The sequence below is a fragment of the Lepisosteus platostomus genome, chromosome 11, assembly GCF_059453375.1.
Source record: "Lepisosteus platostomus isolate fLepPlt1 chromosome 11, fLepPlt1.hap1, whole genome shotgun sequence".
In the NCBI taxonomy this organism is placed as follows: domain Eukaryota; kingdom Metazoa; phylum Chordata; class Actinopteri; order Semionotiformes; family Lepisosteidae; genus Lepisosteus; species Lepisosteus platostomus.
This window is the reverse complement of record NC_142621.1, coordinates 521,471-547,096: the sequence shown is the minus strand read 5'-3', so window position 1 is coordinate 547,096 and position 25,626 is coordinate 521,471. Positions and strand designations below refer to the sequence as shown.

The 25,626-nt window shown below is 41.1% G+C and overlaps 1 protein-coding gene across 1 annotated transcript in view; it reads left to right on the top strand.

Moving 5' to 3' along the window:
* The window catches only part of col24a1 (collagen type XXIV alpha 1), a 105,218-nt gene that overhangs the window by 52,971 nt on the left and 26,621 nt on the right, over positions 1–25,626 (top strand). Inside the window, exons 20-38 of the mRNA XM_088597661.1 lie at positions 2,854–2,907; positions 3,714–3,767; positions 4,720–4,764; positions 5,036–5,089; positions 5,567–5,611; positions 9,854–9,907; positions 11,308–11,361; positions 13,083–13,136; positions 13,235–13,288; positions 15,669–15,722; positions 16,066–16,110; positions 17,665–17,709; positions 21,009–21,062; positions 23,230–23,283; positions 23,374–23,427; positions 23,782–23,835; positions 24,532–24,585; positions 25,020–25,127; positions 25,476–25,529. Of these exons, the coding sequence (XP_088453787.1) occupies positions 2,854–2,907; positions 3,714–3,767; positions 4,720–4,764; positions 5,036–5,089; positions 5,567–5,611; positions 9,854–9,907; positions 11,308–11,361; positions 13,083–13,136; positions 13,235–13,288; positions 15,669–15,722; positions 16,066–16,110; positions 17,665–17,709; positions 21,009–21,062; positions 23,230–23,283; positions 23,374–23,427; positions 23,782–23,835; positions 24,532–24,585; positions 25,020–25,127; positions 25,476–25,529 (1,044 nt within the window). The remainder of the gene's footprint in view (positions 1–2,853; positions 2,908–3,713; positions 3,768–4,719; positions 4,765–5,035; positions 5,090–5,566; positions 5,612–9,853; positions 9,908–11,307; positions 11,362–13,082; positions 13,137–13,234; positions 13,289–15,668; positions 15,723–16,065; positions 16,111–17,664; positions 17,710–21,008; positions 21,063–23,229; positions 23,284–23,373; positions 23,428–23,781; positions 23,836–24,531; positions 24,586–25,019; positions 25,128–25,475; positions 25,530–25,626) is intronic.

Here is a 25,626-nt window from a genome sequence, read left to right as displayed (position 1 = left end):
ACATTCTCAAGTGAAACAGCTGTCTCACGGTCAGGCGAATAGGGTGACTGGTACCTCAGTAAGCTCCTGTTGCAAGAAAAAATGGGAGACAATATGGACTGGGAGCTGCAGGTGGTGATACACAGAAAAAAGGAATTTTAACAGCAACTGTTTAGAGAGATGAAAACGACATGGCTGTCAGTGAAACGCTGGTCACTGTGTACAGTGTGGCGGCAGCAGGGCTCTCCTAACACAGATTTAAACAGATCGAATCACGCGAGAGCCCTGCAGTTCTTTTTTTATTATGTCTCTAAATTTGGTGTTTGAAAACCTCAGCAGGCACAGTCTGCCTGCTCCGGTAAATCTGTATCCCACGTGCTGGCAGATCTTCTGCAGACCGGCGAGAACCTTCTGATTCCCTTCCATGTACAGTCACCCATGCAGTGAGAACTTTATAGATCAGAACAGAATAGATCTTTGAGTTTTATTTGGAAAATATAAACATATCACATTCCTCTTAACATGCATAACAATCCTTCTTCCGCCAAACAACTTCAGAGAAAATAGCCTACTAATAATCTGGCACATTTCAATGTTTAAAAGTCATTCCAAAGTGAATAAGTGGTAGAGTATTTCAAAGAGAGGTAATATTTGAAATGTGTGCTGTCTCAGGTTAAAGGTTAAAGTCCAAGTTAAGGAGTTTATTTTGTATTATTTATATTTATTTTATTGCTTTCTTTTTGTCCTCATTCGGAGAGCTGTCACAGCCCTCTGCCATTCCAATAGTACCTTACATTCCTCCACAGGCCTGACTTTGGCTTGACCAGGTGTTTAAGTTGTTAAGTCACACTGGTGATCCCATTTGTAAAGGCTGAGTATAAATCCAACACAATACATGTTTTAATGAGTGCAGCCTTTAGTCTCAGAAATGTTGTAAAATGTCCAAGTTTAAAAAGGACAGACATCCCCCAAGGTTAAAATCGGCTTACTGTACAACTTCCTCTCATTAATGGGTTTCAGTCCCAGAATTCCTTAAAGGATCTTCCTGGTCCCCATTAATCATTTTCTCCTTCTTAACATCTGTATTGCTTTAGTTCTCCTGACTTCAGATCTCCTCGTGTTGTTTTAACAAAATAACTCTGCAAAAGCTGAGTCTGTGGAAAGCAAATGTATACATGCGACACCATATCTGCAGCTGATTTTTATGCTAAAGGAGTAACATAACTGTTGTTCTTTTCTCACATAACACCATTTTTAAAAATGGCATTTGAAATCCATTAGGATACATTATACAATAAGGTCACTTTATTAGCCCTATACAATTTCTTGCATTAGGAATTTGTCTTTTCCCATACCCAGCTTGCTCTCCATGAGACACACAGACAGAGAGAAGCTTGGGGTTAGAGCGCAGGGTCAGCCATTTATACGCCACCCCTGGAGCAGCAGGGGTTAAGGGCTTTGCTCAGGGGCCCAATGGAGTAGGATTCCTCCGCCAATCGCAGGATTTGAACCAGCAACCTTCCAGCCATAGGCATAGATCCTTATCCACAGTGCCACCGCTCCTCCTCTGTGATTTATAGATTATAGATTTGAAATGTGTGAACTATGTGTATGTGTTGCCATCTGTTTGAAATCAGATGCATTTGGGATTCTCCTATTCTTAAAGAACAGCGAAGCTTTAAAAGCTTAATGGAAAATGTCCCTCAGGACTCTAGTTCTAAACCTCTAAGCTCAGTGTTTCTCAAGAAGGTGCCACCTAGTGGAAATTGGCCTGTATTGCGGATGGATGAATATTAGAAAAGTAGTTCAGGTGGGTAGCTGCGTCAGCATGCGTAGTCTGCAAAAGGAACAAGTAATAGCCGAAACGTTGTGTTTTCTCTCTTTTCAGCATGGAATAAACCTATTACTTGTTCAAATATTAGAAAATGCAACTGTGTAATCTGCAGTGAACCTGACCTGGCCAGCCCTGGGCACAACAGGGCCCAGTCCATCACAGGCATCCAGTCCGCACATTGCAGACACCACATCAGCTGGCAGCATGTCTCCGGTCTGTGAGAGGAAACCAGACCACCTGGAGAAAACCCATGCAGACACAGGCACAATGTGCAGACCACAGACCGTGATCGAACCCAGGACCCTGTGAAAAAATACTTTTGTAATCTGACCATTCTGTAATGTAAAAAAGCCAATGTAGTTTCATGCTGCAGCGGTTTCTTGGCAGCTGTTCCTTCCTGTAGTAGGATATTAGGATATAGGTTTCAGTTCCGTAAGTACAGCAGGCATGTCTTTCTGCAGTTCACTCACCAGCTCCAGCTCCATGGGTGACATTGTGTTTTTCCTGCTGGGGAAAATAAAAGAACTCGATCTGGATTTTCTTTGGCGCAGATCACCCTCTTCATATATTTTAATAGCACCTGTAAAATAGTTACATGCGCAGAAAAAAATGATGATTCACCATATTAAACCACAGCCCCACTGCTTTATAGCTCATTATCTACTGCTGGAGCTGAAACAAACACCAGTGTTTGAAAATCAGCTATGGGAGTAGACTTACCAACCTGAGAGGCTCAGGAAACACCTGCAGACATGGTCAGTGGCTCATGCTGGTTTGGGTTTTGTGCTGGTTTTGTGTTCGTTCCGCTTTAGTTCTGGGTTTCGTGTTTTCAGAATTGTCAAGTAGAAAAAGTATTTTGAAAGGAGTGGATTATGCTTCCATTTAGGCTGTAAGCCTGCAGTGTCTCCTGTGCCAATGAAATGAATCAGAAAAACGGAGACACTCCATTCAGCAAACGAAATTAAACCTGAAAGGCATAAACTTATACTACAGTGTAAATGTAGTTTGTCAAGGACTGAAATTCCTTTTATTTATTTCAGGGTTTTCCAGGAGATATTGGTGCTCCAGGTCCAAATGGCCCACCTGGTCCAAAGGTAGATAGATGTCACTGTCTGTCCACTAGTGCTGAAGAAATGGAAATGGACATTTCTTCACATAGTGAAATACTGTATGTCCAGTTTGTAAATATCTGTCTTTAATGGAATGCAGCTGTTCGACTTTTTCTGAGCAGTTTGTATTTATATGTTTACAGCTTCCAATGTAATCGATTCCCTGTGTTTGAATGAGGAAGTTTTGGCTCATAGGCTTGTAGTAGACAAAGTAGCACAATTTATGTTTTTGTCAGTAAATATTCTTCATATAATTTTATGATTCTGCTAGTTATATATCCACTTTTTATGACTGTCAAATATGTTTCAGATGACTTACTGTACATTAACAATATTGAATTTCACTGTATAAAATGTTTCTAAAGATCTGAAGAGACTGTATTTCTTTAATTTTTAGTTTTATGTTTTGTTTTTACGTAATTGGCTGCCTTTTGTACTCAGGTACACAAGAGCACATTTCAGTAGATGAAACTGATATCTCTTATACTGTAATACCGGGTGTCTAATACTGTCACTACATCATGACAGCTTTTGGCTGTCCTATCGATTTGGCTGTCTTATAATTATGAAAGAGCCATCATGCTCCAGTCCTGGTGCAGCCTGTTCCCGCTGCTGGAGCATTGCTGCAGAGTGGGCATGTTCAGTCTCTCTGGAGGTTAATGTGTTTTCATTTTCTCAAGAGAGCAGCCTGAGTCCCTGCCCGCTGTCTGTACTGAATGTCTCCCCATGCGCGGTTTCTGGTAGAAATGGCTGATCCGTATGAAACTGGTGCTCTGTTTCTGATGCTTCAGGGGACTCAAGGTGTCAGAGGACCAGTGGGGCCTCCCGGGCCGAAAGGAACTGAGGTGAGGGCTCACTTCACAGGAAGGCATGTGAAATTGCACTCTTAACAAAATGCCTTTGTTCGTCAAAGAGGACATAATTATGCCAAGTTTTTCCAAGGGCTCTGTAGAACCAATTGATCAGTATAGAGTCACCAGTGGTCCAAGGTTAGCATGCCTTGTGAGTTCCTCCAGGAGGGAGTGTTGCAGTGTTTGTGTGTGAGTTCAGGATATCATGTGAAAAAGTGTACAAATTGAAATTGCTGAAAAACATTTTCTTCACATTAACATACTGTATATACAGTGCAGTATATGGCAGTTCACTTCAGTCTGGCATTTTGTTGGCTGCTATTATAACCACTGGTAACAAATACAAATAGAGGCTTGGTGACAGAATTTGATTGATCATGAATAAGAGCAAAAACCTTACTAGTTCAAACACAAACCTTTCCATGATACTAATGTTGAGAAATGTGTCTTGGCACCTTTCAGCTCTAAAATCCCACTGCCTGGAGCTCAATGTTCCTCCCAGGCACAGAGAAAAAAGTTCAGACAGAGACGCATTGTGTCAGAATATGCTGAGGCTCAGGAAAATAGTGTTGGTGGGTCTTCATTCTTCAATACAGGCTGCCCTTTCTCTGATGAAAGCTTAGTCAGTCAGCAGCAATCTTGTGTAATATGTTCCTAATGTAACTATCAAGGTACCACGTCCATCCCTGCAGTTATATTAACACCTACCCTCAGCTCTCTGGGACTGTGAACCAGGCTTGTACAAGTAAAACATTGTATTTCATAAGGAATGCAGAACACATGCTGTGATTTATTCCCCCTAAACAAGATGCATTAATTTGCACAATGAAAACTGATGCTAAAGCCATTATCTATAGGCCAGTGAGGCACCACGAGACTAATCACAGTATCAGCAGAGCAAAGGCTGTGTGATTTAAGGCTCTAAAATACTCTTATGTGTTTCCAGGGTGATGAAGGCCCTCTTGGGCCACCAGGGGGACCAGGGCCTATTGTAAGTATAATGAAAGTCTGAGAGATTTATTCTGAACACTTGCTTAATGTAATTATTTTAATTAGTATTGATGAAAGGTGTTATCTGTCTAAATAAGTGGTTGTTTTTTCTTTCCAGTTATGTGCACTACATAAATTGTACTCCTTTTCCAGCTCAATGAGCTCCTTCTCAGGTCATCTTACCCATCTTACTCTGCATTGTCTAACTAAGATAAACAGCCTCTTGTGTTGCCTGTCTCCTGCATCCTCAGTAACTATCTTCTGTCTGCTAGGGAAGACCAGGAAGGAAAGGGTATATTGGGGAGGCTGGACAAGAAGGCTTGAAGGTAGGAGTGTGTTCTGTCCTGCTAATTTTTCTCTATTGTAGCTTTTGTTTCGCAGTCAGACTGCAGAGAGCTTGGTAATTCTCCTGTTTCTGTGCTGCACTATATGAATTGGGTAGAAACAGCTTGTTTTCAGTGTGTGATACTAGTAACATGTATCCTCAGTGGTCATCAGAAATCTGCAGAGCAGCTTCTCTTTAGAAGCTTCTCCCTCTCCTTCAGTGGCGCACGTCAGTCACGCAGTGGGGAGATGTTTCAAAGATCTGAACTGCATATCAACTCGTTTTCATTTAGCTGCATTTCCTGTACACTCCTGTGAGTGTTGGATTGCTGAGGTTTGATTAAACAAAGTTTATAAAGCCACAAATGTAGTAAAGTCAGGCAATAAATGGGATTTCTCCCATAGTATATATGATTGAAGAACTAAAAGCAAAACATTGGAAGCAAAACTGAGCATAAATGTTGCCATTTTGATTACAGGGGGAGCCAGGGGACCTGGGAAATTTGGGAAAAACTGGACCTCAGGTGAGTTTTGTACATGGACTTCAGTGCATGAAGCAGCTGCAGTCTAAGGTCTTTATCGGGATGGTTACAGGAGTGATTTGAACAGGACAAGTATTCTGTGCTCCCTTGTTTGCAGGGTGTCACATTAGTGCAGGGATTCCTGAGAATTTTCCAGTTTGTTCTAATTTGATATCTCAGACTTTTGGCTTATAGATATGTCACAGCTGTTTATGAAACTAGAAAGTTCTGTGTTGCTGTCTTCCAGTAATATTTTCTCTACATACACAGTTTGTTTCTTTGTGGCTTTGGCATCAGTAAATGTTTGTCAGTTCTGTCAGTTTTTTATATCAACCGAAGGTGCGAGTGACATGGGTTTGAAGTGAGTGAAAAGGGAGGTTTCCTGCATGATCCCAACACACTAACAGATGTCTGTTGTAGAGCTACAGTCACACTCCATCATTAACAGGGAGAAAATGGCACCAGCTAATCAGCTCCTTGCATAGCCAGTGAAACAAGCTCATGATCTGATCATTGTCACATAGAGCAGTGTTCCCCAGGACATGTTGGCAGGGTCTGTACAGTGTCTTGGACACTTTCAAAGGATACTGGACTGTTCGATTCTCAACTAGGCTTGGGGTGGGGTGCAATGGTTTGTTGCTTCATAATCTAAGGGGGAATTTGTTTTTAGCTCAAGACTGGTAATAGTAATGTACAATTTCATCTGCTAATGTGCTGACCCATTCAAAATGGCTTGTATTGAAAAAGGATTTCAACAGGATATAGTTTTGTAATGCAACACTCATTTTGCTACATTAGCTTGCATCCATTTGATCATGTCCTTCTATCTCTGAGGAAATGTAACTGAATCAAATCAAGTACTGGTTATTGCCAGCACACTGTTCAGAAAATTCTAAACTCGTTTACTAATTATGTACACACTTTGCTTATTCCTGTGGAGATTTTAGCGCTTTGCTAATGGAAAAATTCCAATTTACACACTGTTTTTAACATTTTCCTTTGTGTTTTCCTCTATTATCATAGATCTAGACAATTTTCAGTATCCGCAGAAGGACTGAAGCTAAATCAGAAATCAGTGTTTAATATGACTAACGTGAGATTTTTTTAAAATTCATAATAGTTCATATCTGAGTTTTAAGAATGTCAGCTTTAACACGTTTTTGACATGTTAAACTAATCTCTCGATTTTGCCACTGGAGCACATTTTCTTCGTATCTGTTGTTGGCATTGCTTTGAATGTGTCACTTCAGACAGCTGGGTCGGCATGGGAGTTGCAAGGGAGCAAGTTGAGCTCCATTTCTTCCTGAAAAGCAAAGTTTACTTGTTATTCTGGAATGAACCTCTGCTTGATCTTTTTGCTATAAATATGATTTTACTTTCACATGCTCTTATCAATCCTTAGAAACACCTACATCAATCAGCCTGAGTTAGCAAGCATGTGGAGCCCAGATATTAGCGAACACACTTCCCTCTCTCTTGCTTCATTTTTTCTTCCTCAAAATTGCCGATGTTCAGATTCTTGCCCCCAGTAAACGAAACCAAATGTTGAAATGTTTAGGGAACGGCTTTAGGGACATTATTATTAAGTGTATTCAGATTAAGAACAAATGACCCACTTTCCCCTTTTCTTTCTTCACGTGGAGCCAGGCATTCAGGGAGCTCTCTTGGTAGATCATTGCAAATGTGCAGCTCATTCTCATTAAGGAATTTTGTATAAATTTGCACTCCCCCCCCCCCCCGGCAATTATTCAAGAATTCAAATACCGAAACACCCAAATATGGACTGTTTTGTCACCGTCTGCTTACAAACACTTAAAGCCAGATGAAATCAGAAACAGGGGCTGCTGTGTAAATAGGGAATAGCTTTTTTGATAGATGTTCACCAGTTGCAGAACATATTTAAAACATCTTGTACTGTATTGTGCTTCTTGTATGCATTGACCTTATCAGTGCTCTGCAGCACCAAACATTCTGAGATAATCTGAGGAATAGGCCAGAGCACCTCAAACATCAGTCACAACTGCTAAACTGTCAATATCTAACCGCAGGTGCCTCTCGTATAACATGTTACACCCTGTAATTGATGGTTAATTAGGTATTGACAATGTTGCCATAATCCGTTGCTCTTTGATGTTGAAGTAATACCTTCTTGTCAGTTGTCCCACTTGGTGTTAATGATTCTGGAGCACAAAAGCATTTTATTCTTGAAATTATGTGAAACGCGCTCTCTCATTAATGCTGTCTGCCTCCTTTTACATCTTGTGCAGGTGTTGAGGAGCGCTTTGTGAGAGGTGTTGCAGTATTTGTGAGCTGGCATGTTCATTGCTATAGGTAACAGACACTTGGCTTGAAAAGTGAGTCATAAATATTATACAGCACTGGATAAGACTTTGCCAAACACTGTAGGCACTGAACTCATCAGTTCTGACAACTTGTAGCTCATATTCATATTCACAGCTTTACACCAAAGACCAGCAAATAATTCCATATAGCAAAACTGCTTATAAAGTGAATAGAGCTAATTAGTAATCTCAACTTTGCTTTTCATAATGGAAAATGAAGCTTACATTAACATCTTTGCCTTGACCTTAAAAACATCTGGCAGAAGAAATTTTGGGAAACTTGGTGTATTCTGTAAACAGGGGTGCAGGTAAAACTGTCTTAGTAAAGCTCAGTACTGCAGTGTCCTTCTTTCATCAGTGCTGTTTAAGAGGACACAAATGTAGGAGAAAAGCTGGAGAGCTAATGCACATCTTTGAAAGAGGTTCATTTACCTTGGATCACTCTGAAGCCATTGCTCAGTACAAATCGCTCCCTTTCTCTCCAATGCATCGCAGCTTTTCCACAGTCCTGTCCGCTGCAATGAGTGTTGTGTGCAGAGGGCTTGAGATATTTCAGTTTCCCCTGACTTCTGTGACGGAGGGATGTTTTCTTCACACATCGGTTTTTCGTTGTGATCCTGTACAAATGGTCTTGGTTCTGTTGTTTTTAAGTTAAATTATTTGTCAAGGTGACACTGTATTCTGTTAGGGGATGCAAATGATGCAAGCTGTGTAACAATGTGATTGAAAATATTGTCAAGGAGCTGTCAGGTAAGAGAAGTAATGCAATCTTCTGCCTGTGTGAATTCCTGTTGACTTTCCCATGTTGCAGGCAAAACAAAATGTTTTTAAATAATCTGAACATTAGGGGAAATTTTAATTTAAAGCAAAATGCACAGCAGTACATTTCACTGTTTCTTACTTCGAAGATTTTCTTACCCACCTGAAGCACTGTTCATAAGGGCACAGCCATAAACTGGAGAATCCATGTTCTTCCATTTTTGTCATTGGGAATTTGAGCGAGCATGCCGTGTAAAGATGTTTTTTTTGTTCCTGAAAATCAAACAAGTTTGACAGTTTTAGCCAAGAACGCTAATAACCTTTGTCTGCTGTTGTGTATTGGATTATATTTTTTGCTAAACAGATCAGAGCTATTTCTTAGGCATTCCACAGTTATGTTGTTTGGCAACTAGTCAGGCCATAGAACTTTTTCCAGACCTCTTATCTGGAAACAATTACACTCTTTAGATTTCTTCCTTTATTTACATTCCCCAGTGTTTCCTTCCTTGTCCATCTTTATGAAGTCCAGCAAGGTCAGGCGGCTGTTATTTCACTCTTACTGTCGATGGGATTGCCAGCGGAGTGGAGATGTTAAGTCGTTTACAGGCCATGTGTCAGTATGAAGAGGAATTTCGGACTCGGGCTTGAGGATGTGCAGTAACAGGAAGTGTTTCAGCTCTCCCTCAGGTGTGGGATAGAGCCCGTGCCTGTGCAGAAACTGCAAAGTTTTATTTGACTTCTGTTTGCCAAGTGACTGTGCGAATGTCCAAATGAATTAATGGAGTCACTGAAGCCTTAAGACCAACATTTGATGATAGGATTGCTCCCAGAGCTCCAGGATTTCCTTGACATGTGGCTGCCGGTGGTTGTGGGTAATTTTCGGGTTGGGGGCTCAGGAATTGCAAGTATCTGTCCTGCCAGCTTCAGTTCCCGCAGGTCAACAAATTGAAATAGGTTTTTTTGTTTTACTAAATGGAAGTGGTGAATTGCAAGCTTTTATCCTAAATGTTAGTGCCATTTCAAATAAAAAACAGGAACATATTCTTCAGCCCATTGCAGCACTCTATCATGCAGCATCACAGAGTTTTAAAGGCATTGGGCACCATGAGCAAAGTCTTTCAGTCCTTTTGTACTTCTCTTCCAGGGGCCTGTTGGGTTAATTGGACCTTCTGGGCTGGTTGGAGTCCATGGCGAAAAGGTATTTTTGGTGTCTATGCTGCTCTTCCTGATGGTTGCCCTACAACTCCCAGGGTCTTTCATCATTGGCCATGTTCACAAGGGGAACGACGTGTTTGTCCAGAGAGAACAAATGAGAAACAAATGAAGATACTGAACCACACTGGCTCTAGGCTGAGCACTTGTCAAAATACTCAAAGGAACAGAGCACGATGGAGATTAATAATCATTAAGTGCACTCTAAGCCATTTTGCAGTATAATTATGGTAAATCAAAAATAAATACATCCTTGATCCATCCACGGTCTAAATATCATAATAAGGAAAGTTCCAATGATTCCAAGAGATTTAGCTGCTTTTCATTTTCTTTGGTGCATTACAAGAAAACAGCTGCAGTAAATGAAAGCAAGAAAAACATTTTAACATCTTCTAAAACTGTTTAAAATGTTTAGAAAAGGTTTCTTTTTAAACATTTAAAAAAAACTGCAGGTGGACAGTGTCTGACATGAATACTGTAGTGCTAGCTGCACATGCTGTAATCATATGCAGAACTGCTGTAAAGTATCCAGGAATGAGAAGATAAATTAGGCCTCAGTAAGTTACTAGTAATTGAAATTACAGAGATCTAATCCGTGATAAATTTCTTTTGATACGAGTGTGCATTAGCATGAACCATGGTTTTTGTGTGTATCCCCGGACATTTCTCGCCATGTGGATGAGTCTCTGCAATGACTTAATGGAAAACAAGCCTTCATGCCGCCCCAGGCTGTTGATAGACTCCCCCAGAGAGCGATGTTTAGAGGCCGTCAGATAGACAAGGAAGCTTGTGTGTTTTGTGTGTGTGAGTGATGCGGTATGGAGAATGTCATCCCGTTGATGACAGAAACTGCATTTTCAGCGGGAGCCTCACCGTCTCTCTCGCACACACCCAGATGTGCCCAGGATATTCCTGTTTAAACAGAATAGCTGATGCAGATTTGCAACACCACAAGCAGCTGCCTGGATCTGTCTTCACAGCCTGTCAGTCCGTTCAGACATGAAATTCCTTCAGATCTATAAATTGCTCATATTTAACCCACTTATGCACCTTTCAGTTTATCTTTCCAACCACAATTTACAATAATATTTTGCAAGTAAACTTTCCCCTTTTGGTCCCACAGCTGTTAGAGCGTGTACATATGGTAATACTTACAAACAAAATCTGCTAAAAAAAGATTTTCATTGTAAGGAGCAGATTGCCAGGTTTCTTACATGATCCATAAAAAAACTTGTATGCTTGGGCAAAGAGCTGTTCTTCATAAACAGTCTACTATATATAACGTCAAGGGCTGCAAAAACCGAGATCAGGAATTTACTGACTTTAAAGACGGGATTTGTGATGTTTCAAGCTTGTCTCATTGTGGCTTTTGTTTTAAATTTTTAGGGTGACCGAGGTCCTGCTGGTCCCTTGGGTCCTCCAGGTGAAAAGGGGTCCAGGGTAAGACACGAGGTTGAACAGCTTCACCACAGAATGGGGCTTCGAGTTTCATCGTGCACAGCAGCACGTGGCTCGGACAGCTTACTGTCTGCTCGTGTAGCCTGCATCGTAAATGCTGTCTGTTAATGGCGACACCTCTGAGAGGGCCCTTCCTCGCCTGTGAGCTAGCTGTTAGAGTCCTGGGGACACGAGGGGCTGCGAGGGGCCACGTTCTTCACTGATTCGCTCAGCAGATTGAGGCCAGTCAATGAAAGCAGGACTTTTGTCGGCCCTGACTGGGTTCTTCCACTCTCTGCTGTTGTGATTTGTGTGAAGTGCTGACAGTCTGGCTGATAAAGGAGTTGCTTCTGATTGAACATCTGATGTGAGGCTGTCAGAAGATAAGAGTGGCTTGTCTTCAGCTTTGCTTTCGTATCCTTTCCTGCCTTCGAGGCATTTGAGAGTTTTAAACAACACAGAAAGAAATGAACATTTTTTTTCTGTGTTGTAGTAGGTTTATCAAGTTAAGCCCAGACGTCTAGTCAAGGTAATATTAATTCCAAATTAATATAGCATCGGTTGGAAGCAGCTTTTCACTACAAACTGGCTGATCCTCAGAATAACAGCAGTCCGTGGCTTTGGGTGTCTGCCCTTGCTGGCTAATTTTCTGTCTGTCAGAATCATGAACATTTGGCAGAGCCTGTCCACAACACAGCTGTTTTGTAAGGGAAAACCAAAGTGAGGTTGTGTTAAATTAACCAGTAAGACTTACGACAATGGAGCATGCTGAGTGTTTGTTTTGGCATGTATTATCCAGTGCTTTAAGAGAATGGTGAGGAGAATCCAGGGCAAAGAAGACTTAGCTTCATATACAGTACATGCTGCAGGAGATTCAAGAGTAACTGTATAGCCTTGAGTTGATGGAAAATGTGTCAAATTGATATTATATAGTAGAAAGTAGCAATTATTAGTGTTGATAATACTTCAGTTAAAATGTGAAAGTTCACTTATCATATTATGTGGTGGTGCTCAGCTTATCAAAACATTTGGATGCCCAAGTCAATTTTAATTCTGAAGGCACTAAGCCTCTCTATCCCTTTATGTTAAACTTTCTGAGTCAGAGGATGGACTTAAAATGTCAAGTACACAAGCATGATAAATGTTTGTTTGGCAAAGGCTGAAAAGCACATTAAACAAATCTGAAATCATGCTTACCTTTCTGAAGAGAGCTTCTGGGATGTATTTACTAAGTCATGTGGGGAGTTTAGCACTGCTGAGGCCAGCAGAAGAGAGGTTTGCTTGATTTCTGGAGGTATTCAGTCCTGGGCCCTTTCTACCTGCAGTACCTTGTGAAATACATTGCTAATGATGCAACAAGGCTAAACAATTCACCGGTTTTGAGCATGAACGGAGATACACAGGGCCACTTTTACGTTGCTTCTGAAACCAATTCGTTTCTAAAGTCAAGTTCAGTGTCACACTGTAAACTATAATTTCTTTTTTTGGCCTTATTGGCTTCTAGCCCACCTTTCTCTCCTTATTTAATGTTTAAGACAAATTAATTTGCTAAATCAGACTCATAGTGTTAAGTGAGGGGCAGAATTATTTGCTAATGGACCTGATCTCCAGGGAATCTACGGTATATGGATCTAATCTCCAGGGAATCTATCTGAGAGATTGTGTTGTTGCTGAGGGATTGTGTCGTTGTCGTCTCACAGGCTGTGCTTTGCATTTTGTTTCAGGGTTACCCAGGTCTTCCAGGCAGCCCGGGGGATGTCGGCCCACAGGGCCCTCCAGTAAGTCACTGTCCCTCAAATGTAGTGCAGTATATGTCTTTCTAAACTGTTTTTAAAACAATTTTACTAAACGGGCCTTCCCAAATTTCTGTGAACAGGGGCCAGCCGGATCGAGAGGATCTCCTGGTATTCCTGGACCAAAAGGGCGAAGAGTAAGACATTGTCTTGGAGAATATTATTTCCATCCAACATTTTCCATGATTGATGATGACATGTTCTTCAGAATGACTTCCACAAATCCTGATAGGGACACAGGACAGGGCATCTACGGGATGAGTAACACTAACATGCATAGTTGGGCACTCATGTAAAAGGTCTTACTTGCACTTTGTTGTTAAGACAGTCTGTGATGTACTGTAACATGGTTTTAAGCATCCTTTAATAACTGACATCACTAATAAAATAATAAAAGACACTGGACCCCAGGGCTTTTCAACATACCATACTGATGGTGCTACCTCATCCACATCTGGATTGTGAATTCAGCACAAAAAGAAAGCAGACCGATGTAAAAGAAAAGCAGCAAAAATACCAGAAAGCAAGAGCTGATCTAGCCTGCAAAGGAAAATAGGAAGGCCTAAAATCTGTTGCCAAAATGTCATATCTGTATAATGTTTTTATTTAACCTTCATATTCATATTCTTTCAGATCATCTTCAAATTTTAAGTTTAGCTTAAAGAACTCTGTACAGCTTTAGATATAAATCTTCTAGTTTGGATGACTTCTAAATTCAATAAACCTATGAAAGGTAGTCAGATTATAATTTGACAAGCAATGTATATTACACTTAATTTCATGAGTGATTGGTGATGACAGAATTTTAGACTACCTGAAAGTCTATATGTCAGTGCAGTGCACTTACTTGCCTACTCTAGGACAGGATGGTGACACTGCAAGACACCATTTCACTGTCAACAGGTAACCATAAGCAATCAAAACCTGTATACAGTCCTGTATACCTGCAAACAGTAATAAATATTAGAAGACTTGTATACAGTTCTATGAAGACCGTAATAAATATTAAAAGACCTGTATATCAGAAGTATAGAAGTGAAGACAGTAATTAGCCCCGAGTCTGGGCTCACCAGGATTTTGGTTGAATTCTCAAGCAAATACAGTACACCCAGATATGTGCAAGCTCCCGGAGTTATTTTTAACTTGCAGATCAAATCAAGATTGTGTTCTCGTAGATGATTCTCCCTGGAAATGTGGGATCTCAGTGCTTTACTGAACTAAAGGGGATATTGAGTTTAATAACATTGGCTGCCTGTCTGAAATGCAAACATCACGGTGGAGGTCAGATATCAAGTTGTGTTCAGTAAAAGGCAATTTTCATGACGGATTTTAAATATATCTTAATTTCTCACCTCAGGAATAACTCCTGTGATTGGCAGTACTCACTGCTTATTTGCCAGTTTCCAACAGTTTAAATATTTCACGCAGGAGTGACAGAGTGACAGAAGATCATATAAAATATGTATCATCGCAAGGGTGGCAGATGTTGAAACAATATTATAAGATCTGTCCTAAAACAAACCTCAAGAATGGTGTACTCTAGCTTGAACCCAAGCTATTGAACCAGTTTGTTGGAGTTCACAGTGTGTGGCTTAATTGGAAATAAGGCCCTTTCACTGTCTGTGAAGTGTATTGAATATTTGACTCAGGCTTTGAGGAAATCATTCTTGGAAATATCTCCAGTGTTTTCACAGGGTCAGTTGTAGTGAGTATAGGAGTAATGAGTGTGAATTCACAAGGCACGCATCCCTCAGCTACCCTCCTTTCCACTGTAGCAGTGCTGCTGCTATCATTGCTAGAGGTTGTTGGGCTGGTGCCTCCCTCCACCCTGGACTTGTTCTTGGCTGTAAAAGTGGACGAGGCCGAGCAGCAGGCTTGGCAGGAAGGATGGAAAGGAAAAGCCTGGATGAGCTGTTCTCGAACGCTTCCAGCACAAGCACTGGGAGAAGAATTTTAAGTGGCTGAGTGACTCAGGCCAGAGACCACAGATAGGGCAAACAGAAAATGGAGACAACTGACTGATTTCTGTCTCCAGTGGATCTCAGGCTGCAAGGAGATGTGGATCTGTTGTTTGTGCTTGTAGTGTACCCTGGGCACTGTACAGAAGTCAGTGTGGATGTCAGAGATTGGTTCTGTTCTTTATTTTTAGTGTACATTTGATCACTGCTGTTGTTTCAGCTGCTGTCATATGACTCTGCGAAACAGATATGAATTGAAGTAAAATTCTTGCCTTTCATCCCAACAAAGTGATTTTATTCCTCTTTTAGGAGTTTAGCAGATATGTTGGTGTCTCTGTTTAAGGATAAACACATGTTGTATGTAACCACAATGGTGAGTAGAAATGTACAGTATAGCGATGTTTTAAAATCTGCATTACGCTATAAAAACGCAGAGTCTCAGAGGAGCGCATTGCACAACGTGCTGGAGGTTCGGTGAAGAAGCCTCACGTGTGTAGACATGAACAGCAGAGGGTATAGAGTGGAGTTGTAATTAGTTCACTGTCTCATTGTATTTAAGGGACCGAGAGGCTCAGACGGCCCACCAGGCGAACGCGGGCCACAAGGTACTAAGGTAACTGTTTTCATTCATTTATCGTTTTCAAACTGTATAGGAAAAAGTGTCTTTCTTTCCCCACAGTGTCCTCTGTACTTTGTGCTTCCGTGTAGCAACAACAGAGAAATACAGTTTAGTGCCTCATGGTTAAATTAATCTGGCATTATTTAGTCTGAAGAGCTTTTTTGTCCAAATGTGTTTTAATGACCAAAATGACATTTCATTTATATATAACAGTATATACTCTGTTTTTCACCTCTCACTTTCAAAGAGAGTATGATTTTTTCTGAACTGCTTGTCTGACTTGAGTGAACATAAGTCTGCTGGGCCCAAGACTGAATACTTTTTTTTCCCACGGCAGGGAGAGCAAGGCCAGTCTGGGAAGAAGGGAGAGCCAGGCCTGATTGTGAGTGAACTGCTGGATGTGCTGAAGTCTTACAAGATGCTCAGAAGTCCAGTGTGTCTCTTGTGTTTTCTGGGCCCGATTTCAGTATGACGAAGGAAGACAAAATGTTATCAAGCCAAACGCAGTCCACAGCAAAGTCTGCTTTTTTTCTTTAATTTTAACTCAACCATTTGGGAAAGATTGCTGTAGATTGTAGGTCTTGAGGGGACAAGGCTGGACCAGAAGAGTTCTCTTTCACATTTGCCAGGCTTTAAGAACTAACTCAATCCATATAACTTTATATACAACATCGCTTGATGACTCAAAAGTAATATCAAGCAACAAGTTACATATGACTTGTGAGAAGACAGTGATGTGGACACTAGATAAAGACTATGACATTAGATTTGTTCTGTTAGTTATGTGAACTTCCTTTAGATCATGTCTTTGTTTCTTAAGAGTTCAACCCCCACAGGAACATGAGCCCCGAGAGTGTTTTTTGTGGTAGAAACTGACCTCTTCACATCCTTAATGGAGTCCTGCTATTTGCTTTATGACAAAAATTATTTGAAAAATCCCCTAGTCTTGGCTTAACAATTTTCAATGATACAACTTGAGACTTTTACTCATGGGTTTTTATCTCAGAGGGAAATAGAAGAATGAAAGGGGTCCATGCGTATCATTTAGCCTGTTTTCTGCATTGTGGTTAGATCAGACTGGTTTTATTCAATACAAGAGTGGAAGAGACCTCTGATTGTTTTGAAGGACTCCAAGCATCATGCGCCCAGTGGTACACAATGTCATTCGCAACATTAAAAAGACAAGTTACACACAGTGAAATGCTTTCTGGGAGACAGTAGAGGACTGTGATGTGTCAGGGAGCTTGTGTAAAGCAGGACATGTACTCAGTGTTGAGGAAATGTCTGCTTGGAGAAGCAAAGTGTCAGGTTCTGACAGCATGAAAATTTGACCCTCTTTTTCTATGGTGTTTCTCATTTGCATTGGGAGGAGCTGTGCATGGAAAGTGAGAAACTTTATACATATTTTACTGAAAAACCTGAATCAATTGCAGGATGTTGTAATAGAAAAGTATTTTCCATACTGGGCATCATAAAAAAAAGGAATTAAAATAAATTGTGAACATTTGTTTGAATTTTTCAAGATCTTTCTCTAAAAATATAACCCATTTTTCAGCGTTTTCAAAAAGGTTTTGCAACAGGGTGTGTCCCTTTGTAATGGATCGATCGTTTCCCAGTTCCCATCTTTATTTAGCCTCAATAAATCACAAGCGCTCACAAAAACAGTCTGCTGGCACTCTTGCATTCTTGTTGGTCATGTGTGAGCAATATGCTGGGATCTGGTCCATTTTCTAACTTGTAATGTGGGAAACGCTGAGTCAGGTACGTGCTTTACGACCAGGATATCGGCAGGATTCCAGGGTCTTTAACAAAGTTTTTGCTTCTCACACACAAAATCTACTGCTGTAGCCTGTGTTAACTCAGTTCTTTTTTAAAAGGTATTCTTTCAGCTCTCATTTTGCATTTTTAAACTGGAACTTGTTTTTTGTTTCCTTAGGGAAAAGCTGGAAATCCAGGGGAAAGAGGCCTTCCTGGGATTCCGGTAAAGTAAATTATTCCAGTACTTGTAAAAAAGGTCTCAGACACCTTTTACATTTTGTTTGTTCAAGTTTGCAGGTGTGAATGTGAGCATGCTATGCCTTGGGCACATTGAAACACTCAGTCTTCTCAAGAAAGGTGTCATCCGTAGTATAATCCGAGCTGCTTGCTTGCTATTTCAATTTTTCAATAGGAAAATTCCAGCTGAAAGGCCCTGAGTTGTTGTAGTAAAAAGGAGACAAGGAAACTCACTTGACATTTGGAGAAAACACAGTTTCATCTGGTCTTAGTGTAAAGAAGTCATTTTGTACAACATTAATAGTGCAACATTAATAGAGCCTGTTATCCTTCAGGATCTTAACTTTCATTTTGCTTTTATTGTTCTTTTTTGGGAGGGTGTGATGTTAGATCTGTCCCCAGGATAGCCCATTTAAGAGCTATATTGACCTTAATGAGAATCCCAGCTGAATCTCCATATCCTTCATAGGCCTTCAGACAGCTTTGATTTGAATGTCAGGTAGTCATGAAAAGCACGGGTGATGGGGCTGTGCTATGCTGGCATTTTTGTAATGTAGGAACTACAAATTTAATAGAGAGAAATCTGGGTAAACTAAGAGGAGCAATATAATTTCACCGGTGCCTTTCACAGCAAATCAGATGCAACATTTGTGATTTCAGAAAGCATGATTGTGGTTTTTTTCTTCTTTCCATTTGAAAAACATTGCATTCCATTCTCGTTTTGTTTCTTCCCGATGCAGTCGTGCTCCTAGAGAACTGGGGATTAAAGCTGTGGACATGGTGTGAGGGTAGAAGGGAAAAGTAAATCAACATTCAGGGCAGAGACAGACAAATCGGGAGTTTGAACAAGTGGGAGTTTCGATAAACTGCTGTTATCTTGCGTTCAAAGAGCCACACGGCAACTGGCTCCGGTTTCTTGCTCTCCACGTCCAGACGGCGCAGCATGTGTAGTGTGCTCACAGAGTTGCCGCAAAGCACGGAGCCTGGCTTTGATGGTGGAATAGGGAATGTCTGTCAGCACACTGAGACACTAAAAGAAAAGGCTGAGCCCTGTTGTTAATGCAGTGCACATAGAGTGCAGGACTGTCCTGGGTCTCTGGCTAATGTGAACAGCACAGAGCACAACTTCTCTTGCACCAAGTGTGACATCTAGTGGGTATTTCTAGAAGTCCTGTTCGTAGTTTTAAATCTACTGCCTTAGACCAACTTCATTTCATTTGGATTTAAAAAAAATGTTAGCATTTCTATTAATTTTGCATGAAGGCATGAATGCTAGTGAATTGCAGATCATAATATAGTTCTATTTTAACAAAATTATTTTCTAAGTAACTTCTGTTAATTTGTAGAAAACAGAAATAGGTTTTGCAATCACACCCGTTCTGAACCAATTCAATTCTACCTCTAAATTAAACAAATTCCTAAAAATAATAACCCGGTTTAGTTAATAATTATTTGTTTTTGATTGCTGTGCCTTAAGAAAAAGGCAGTTCAGCTAGAACCTGCAGAAATTGCTTGGTGACAATACTTGCAGATATTTATCACAGCCTGTTGAGCAGTTGTTAGAGATCATCAGAGATGCCATATTAGAGGTGAAGTCTCTGGCTTTGATTTAGCATGTGCTCCATAAAACACTGTGAGCAAAGTCAACACAAATCTAGCAAAGTGAAATAGTAAGGGCCTGACACAAACCTTCACATGGCAAGGCTACAATTTCACCCATGAGCACAAAGGTTCTCATTTTATTGTGGAAATGGAAATAACATTTTATTTATTTTTGCTGAGCTATTAAATGCATTCCACAGTATTTTAGGACATTGACATGAGAGAGTTTTTTCCCATTGTGACATATAGTAGAATAAAACCTGCTTTTCTGAGGCCATTTGGGAGTGCTTTCAGGATTTTCCAAATGACTACAGCAGAAAGAGTAATTCACTCACTGGACCTTCTGGTCAATGACAATTTTTACAATCAGGTTAATACACCAAACACATCCAGTGTCTTTGGGAATGTAAGGGAACGAGGGAACACAGTATGAACTTGCAGAGGCTGGACACTGGGGACGAAGCAGGAGAGCCCTTGGCAAAGGAGAACCTCCCACAGCTCCCAGGTCTGAGCTCCCGTTTCTAGGAGTTGCTGTCTGGAGTATGAAGGCAGTTTTACAGCTCATTAACAGTGCTTTATTTAGTTCCTGATCGAAACATAACTGGATTTGGATATTCAGTGTGGGTTGTCCGCTGTCTGTTACATTCCTTCATGAACAAACACTGTCATTCAGTTTCATTTCTGAAGCACATCAGCTTCTAAAACATCCTACTTGATTCATTTCTGAATGACAGACATGACATGTTATTGTCTGCTATGTTATTTCAAAAAATTAGTTTCAGGTAGGGGTTCTCAAAGCTTACTTCTACTTATATAATGATTATCCTTTTTAACACTGCCTTTGAATACCATGGCATTCAGTATATTCAACACGCTGAACCATGATCTAAAGATGAATTACAGTTGAGAATCCCTGGGACACTGACTTAAAGACATCAGTCCAGTAATATGTAGTTTCCAACTAATAGGAAACTACTATGTATGAACAGCACTTTCCTCTGTACCTGCTAATTTATAAATTATTCTGATCTATCTGAAACATGAAAAACACATCTCTGAAGTGGTAAGTATAAAGTTAGATCAAACATACAGAGGTCTCATGAGTGTCAGCTCACAACAGAGGCGAAGGCAATATTAACCTGTCCTGAAGAACATTACAATTGTATAATCTAATTAAAAATGTAATAGCTTAAAGGCAAGCATCACTAAACCCTTAAACTTTCTGTCGGACGAGAGTGAAATATGCCAAGGTTTAGTTAAAAACTTTTGCAATAACAGGTGAGGAGGATGGATTCCACTGAGATTTCCATTGCTGTCACAGGAACTCTGATTTGCATTAGTGTGGCAAACAAAACTGGAGCACGTAATGCCCACAAACACAGGTGCAACTACACTGGAATATCTTCTGAGTAACAGACATTTATGTACTAGTGAGTTGTCAGATGTTGGATCCTTTCAGTAGCTTCTGTTTGAGCTAGACATAATATCTCAGTGGTATATTTTCAGATTCTTACAGTTTGTATTCAAACGATTCTGCCTCCATCATAGTACACATAGTACGGTGAGTAATGGGGCAGAGGTAATGCTCCTGACTTTAGGAGCACATACGGAGGTACACAGAGAAATACATTTCCAAAGAATCCAGCATATTTTTTGCCTGATGTGCTTGTGTTGTTTCCTCAGGGTGTACCTGGGATTCCAGGGAATGCGGGTGAGAGAGGAGCCCATGGTGAACCAGTAAGTCAGTTTCTTTGCTGTCCTTTTCTTTCTTTTCAACCCCTTTACATTCACAGCACAGCAGCCTTTTCAAATCATGGCACTGAGCCTGCTGAGGTTTGTAAGGATGACACTGTTAGTAAAACATCATGTCTTCCAGAGTGCTGCAGGGATGAGCAGGCTTGGGTATTTAACTTTTGTTCTACTTTTGTCTCAGCATCTTGACAGCACCTGCCCTTGTAGAAGCCTGGCACGTTGTCTTAGCAGCAGCATTACCTCCTTCTCCGAAGCTCTCCCAGACTGGGCATGGTCAGGACTGGGGGCTGAGAACCCCAGGAGAGACCAGGTTGCAGTTTGAGGTGCTGGTTGAGCAGTACTGTAGGTGCACTTCTTCCATCTGGACTAGAACTTCCAAACCAGCACCATAATGTAGCGAGCAGGGACACTGGCTGGAGGAAGATCAGTGAAAACAGGTTCCTGACCAGAGGTCGTTAAAGATCACAAAATGTTGTTCATAAGGGTAGAGCTGTAAACCGGGCTATATAGTTTGGTCTCCCTAAAGTCCCCCTTTAATTCACCTGGTGGGTTTATTTCTTAATCCTCCCCCTGACCTGTTGTGCAGTGGAGATGCTGGTGCAGAATGGCCGCTGTGTGTCTCCCAGGTGAGGCTACTGGTGCAGAATGGCCACTGTGTGTCTCCCTGGTAGAGCTACCCTTCAGTGGAGATTAAGTGGTTTCCTCCTAAAGGCAAAGTGCTCTGGGATGCTTTTATGAAAAGAGTTATATAAATACAAGCTGTCTCATTACCTCTGACAAACACTTTTTGCAGACTTTGAATAAGTCTTTTTGTTTCTAATGCAAAAACTATTCTGATCTTTAATTTTCCTGCACACTCACAAAATAGAGATTGTGATATAGAATTCATAGAACTGTTATAAAACTGTTTGGGTTAGCCTGGTAGAAGATATTGTTATTGTTGTCCGTTTTTCATTTTGACTTTGTTTTGAGAATCTTTAGTCTACAAAAAATATTTTTTCTCTGTTTCTGATCATGACAGAAGACAAAGGCTTTAGGTCAACAAACAAGATAACTTTTTTGGCAGGATCCTATTTATTCTAATAGTGGTTTCATGAATTAGGTTAAAAAAAGTGGTCAATAATTTGGACATGTTGCTTGTTTCTATGAGTAACCTCCACTGCAGTGTTAGCATATTTTTAAATTTAGTTTTACCACACTACATATGGCTTCAGTTAACATCACACTACTGGAGATGTATCTTTATAAAAACACATCTTTCCTCATAAATTATTAAGTATTAAAAAAACAGTTTACATTAGCCTTGACATAGCCTTAATTGCTTATCTCCTGAGAAGCTAGTTATTTTAGCATAACTAGCTGACTCAGACGTCATTTTGCCTTGTATGAATTTCATCAGTAATAAATCTGGCTCAGCCTGAAATGTAATATGTCAGGCTCAGGGTTCCTTCTGAATGCTATCATAAATATATTGTTAATCAGGTTTTCTTGGGGGGCGAGATTTTATTCCACTGTTGGTCAAGTCTCTGGTAACCTTTTTATAAACTCAAAGGAAATGGAATCTTCTGGCACAACTGGAATTCTACTGAATATTACAGAATGTCAAAAACTGAATTTCCTCAAAAATTAAATTGGAAATAAGCACACCTTCAGTGTAAAAAATAGTTCATACAAATTATTTATCTTTTCCAATAGGCAGTACAGGATTGAAATGCCATTAAATTTCCAACATTTTACCCCCTTCGTACTCCTGTGCACTGCAAGTTATAATCATTCACTGTTTGATTAGTGTTTGGATGTTCCCACCCTGCAGGGTAAACGAGCTCATCTGGAGATGACATGGGGACTGCACCCCGGGTGCCCAGTGCCCAACCAGTGCACTCTGATAAATGTTTCAGTGTGGATAACCTTCCCCTTAATCTGGGATTACACGTTGAGATGTTCTGCTTCTCATAAAACAGGGAACACTTAAAAAAAAGTTTCACCTGAGCTGCTTTTGTTGCACAGTTGAATAAAAGGCCCTAAATTCATCAAGAGAAGGAGAAAATATAAATGAAGGACTCAGTTCTTCAACACAGTCTTCCACATGTGCCATCCATAGTCTCTGGCGTGTGCTTTGTGAAGAGCAGAGCTCTGTGTCCTGTGTTCTCAGGGCCCTAGGGGAGCGCAGGGAGAGCCTGGACTGGCCGGGGAGATGGGCCCGGAAGTGAGTATTCTTTCTCTTCCACGCTGTTTCTCTGAGGGCCTCTTCGCAGAGCCCGTCTCTCACTCCCCACATCTTCCCTCCTTCCAACAGGGAGCTCCAGGCCCTGAGGGGGATTCTGGGCCTCCAGGGGAGCCAGGACTGAAGGTGAGAATGTCCTGGTCTTTCTCTCTCTCTCTCTCTCGAGGAGGGTGTCTCTGTCTTTAGGAAGCAGGACTCTGCGAGGTCAGCTGTGGTCTCAGTAGTGTCTTTCTTGAAGGGCATGTTCTTCAGGCTTTGACTGTGGTGCAGTCAGCGCTTTGGTGTCTTAGATTTCGACTGCCTACAGAGTGCTGTTGAAAAGCTGTTTATTTTACATGGTCTCAAACCGCACAGCTTGATTTCTGTTCGTGCGGTTTGACCTTCAGGCAAACCTTGAAAATTCCTGTACAAACTCTGGGCTGAAAGTGATCTCCAGGGTTTGAGTGCTGAACCCTGGTGATCCCGTCTCGTCTTCTGCAGGGAGACGGCGGAGCTGACGGGAATGAAGGAGACCAGGGGCTGCTGGGCATGAGGGTGAGACTGTCTCAGTGCTGAAGCGGTGGACAGAATCCACGGGTGTATATTGTTCTACTGTGACCTTGTACAGGATATATCACAGGGGTTATTAAACAGCAGTGATTGAATTATATTTGTAGAGCTCTACCAATAACCTTTACTGGACTCCTAAGAAATGTAGATTTATTTCCTCCGTCAACAAGGTAACAAAGCCACTTTTTGTTCCTGTATTAACTCTCAGAGCTGTACTTGCCCTCCACAGGTCGGTTCAATGTGTAAAAATAGTTTTGGCTGTCTGCACTTTAATTTACTTCTCTGTTTTTCTTCAGTGGGTGTCTCAATCATTTCGGCCTCTGTTTTGATTCCATGCCCTACCAATAATTCTGATTTTAGTGCATTTTTGCTCTCATCTATTTTAATTCAGTTTTATGTTCTTAATTTTTAAATTCAGAATATCACTGAAGAATCAAAGAAAGCCATCTTAGAACTTTTGTCCAATGAAAAACATCTATTTTTCAGGACAGCGGAGCTTCACTCATGTCATAACATGACTCATATCTGCTTATAGTTAATATAATAAAAACCATTTGTCACTATTTACATGCTTGTCTTCATGGGAGACCTTCTGAAGAATGCAAATGAACTTGGCACGGGCATTTAATTCAGGATTACATTGTCAATAACTGTCCTCCCTGTTTTATTCTCCAACATTAGGGTCCCCCTGGTCCAGTGGGAGAGGAGGGCGCTCAGGGAAAGGATGGTCACAAGGTACTAAATACACCTGAAAATAACCCTTTGAACAATCACGCATTTGCCTAAGATTAAGAATCATTTATGTTTAATGACACCAAGTCAGTATACTATGGGAAATATTTTAGCATTAGGTTTTGCTGTTGGTCTTCACACAAAATTCTTTGTGGCCACTTACTTTTTTATCCTGAGAATATTAAATCCGCATAATGACACTGCACTTCATTACTGAGTGTGCAAATCGTATCCTGCATTGCAGTAATCATTCTTCCCTTCTGCAACCGAGCTGCGATGAATTGGCCACCCGTTCCTATTATCCTGTAGATCTACACAGATAAACTGCGTTTTCATAAACCTGGTACCTTCCTGCACATTATTGCTGCCGAGTCTCCTTGTGGAGCTGCCGGTGAGGCGATTTAGCACCTGGGTGTCTTTCTCCTGATCTCCTCCAGGGGGAGCCGGGAGACCCTGGTCCTCAGGGTGAGACTGGGGACAAAGGCGAAGAGGGAGACCCTGGTCCCACTGGTCCTGCTGGTGAACCTGGAAGACGTGGAGGCCCAGTGAGTATAATAGACCATAGAAGAAATGCATTAGCATTCACAGAGGACATGAAACCTTGAGACAGTCTCCCTCATTACTCTGTGGTAGACCAGCCTTTCACACACGTGAGCTAACAGACCAAGTTGATGAGATACCTCCCTCTGAAGTAGTTCAAGTAGGGAGCTGCATCAGCATGCGTAGGCTGCAAAGGAACAAGTAAAGGTTTATTCCGTGCTAAAAAGAGAAGAAAAGAAAGACAACGCTTCAGCTGTGGAGCCTTCTTTTACCTACCTCTGAACTCGGCCAGAACGTGCCGTATATTCTGTACTGTCGTCTAGATTCTCACCTTCCTTCGTTTTGTCCTTCAGGGCCCTGAAGGAAAACTTGGCGTTCCAGGCCACCGCGGTCGCCCAGGGAAGAAGGTAGTTTCCCTGTTTCCAGATCTCCGTCCACACAAGTCTTTGTCGGTGTTGGGGGCTCAGTGGTCAACGAGGCATGCGAAGTACAGTAGTTACTGGC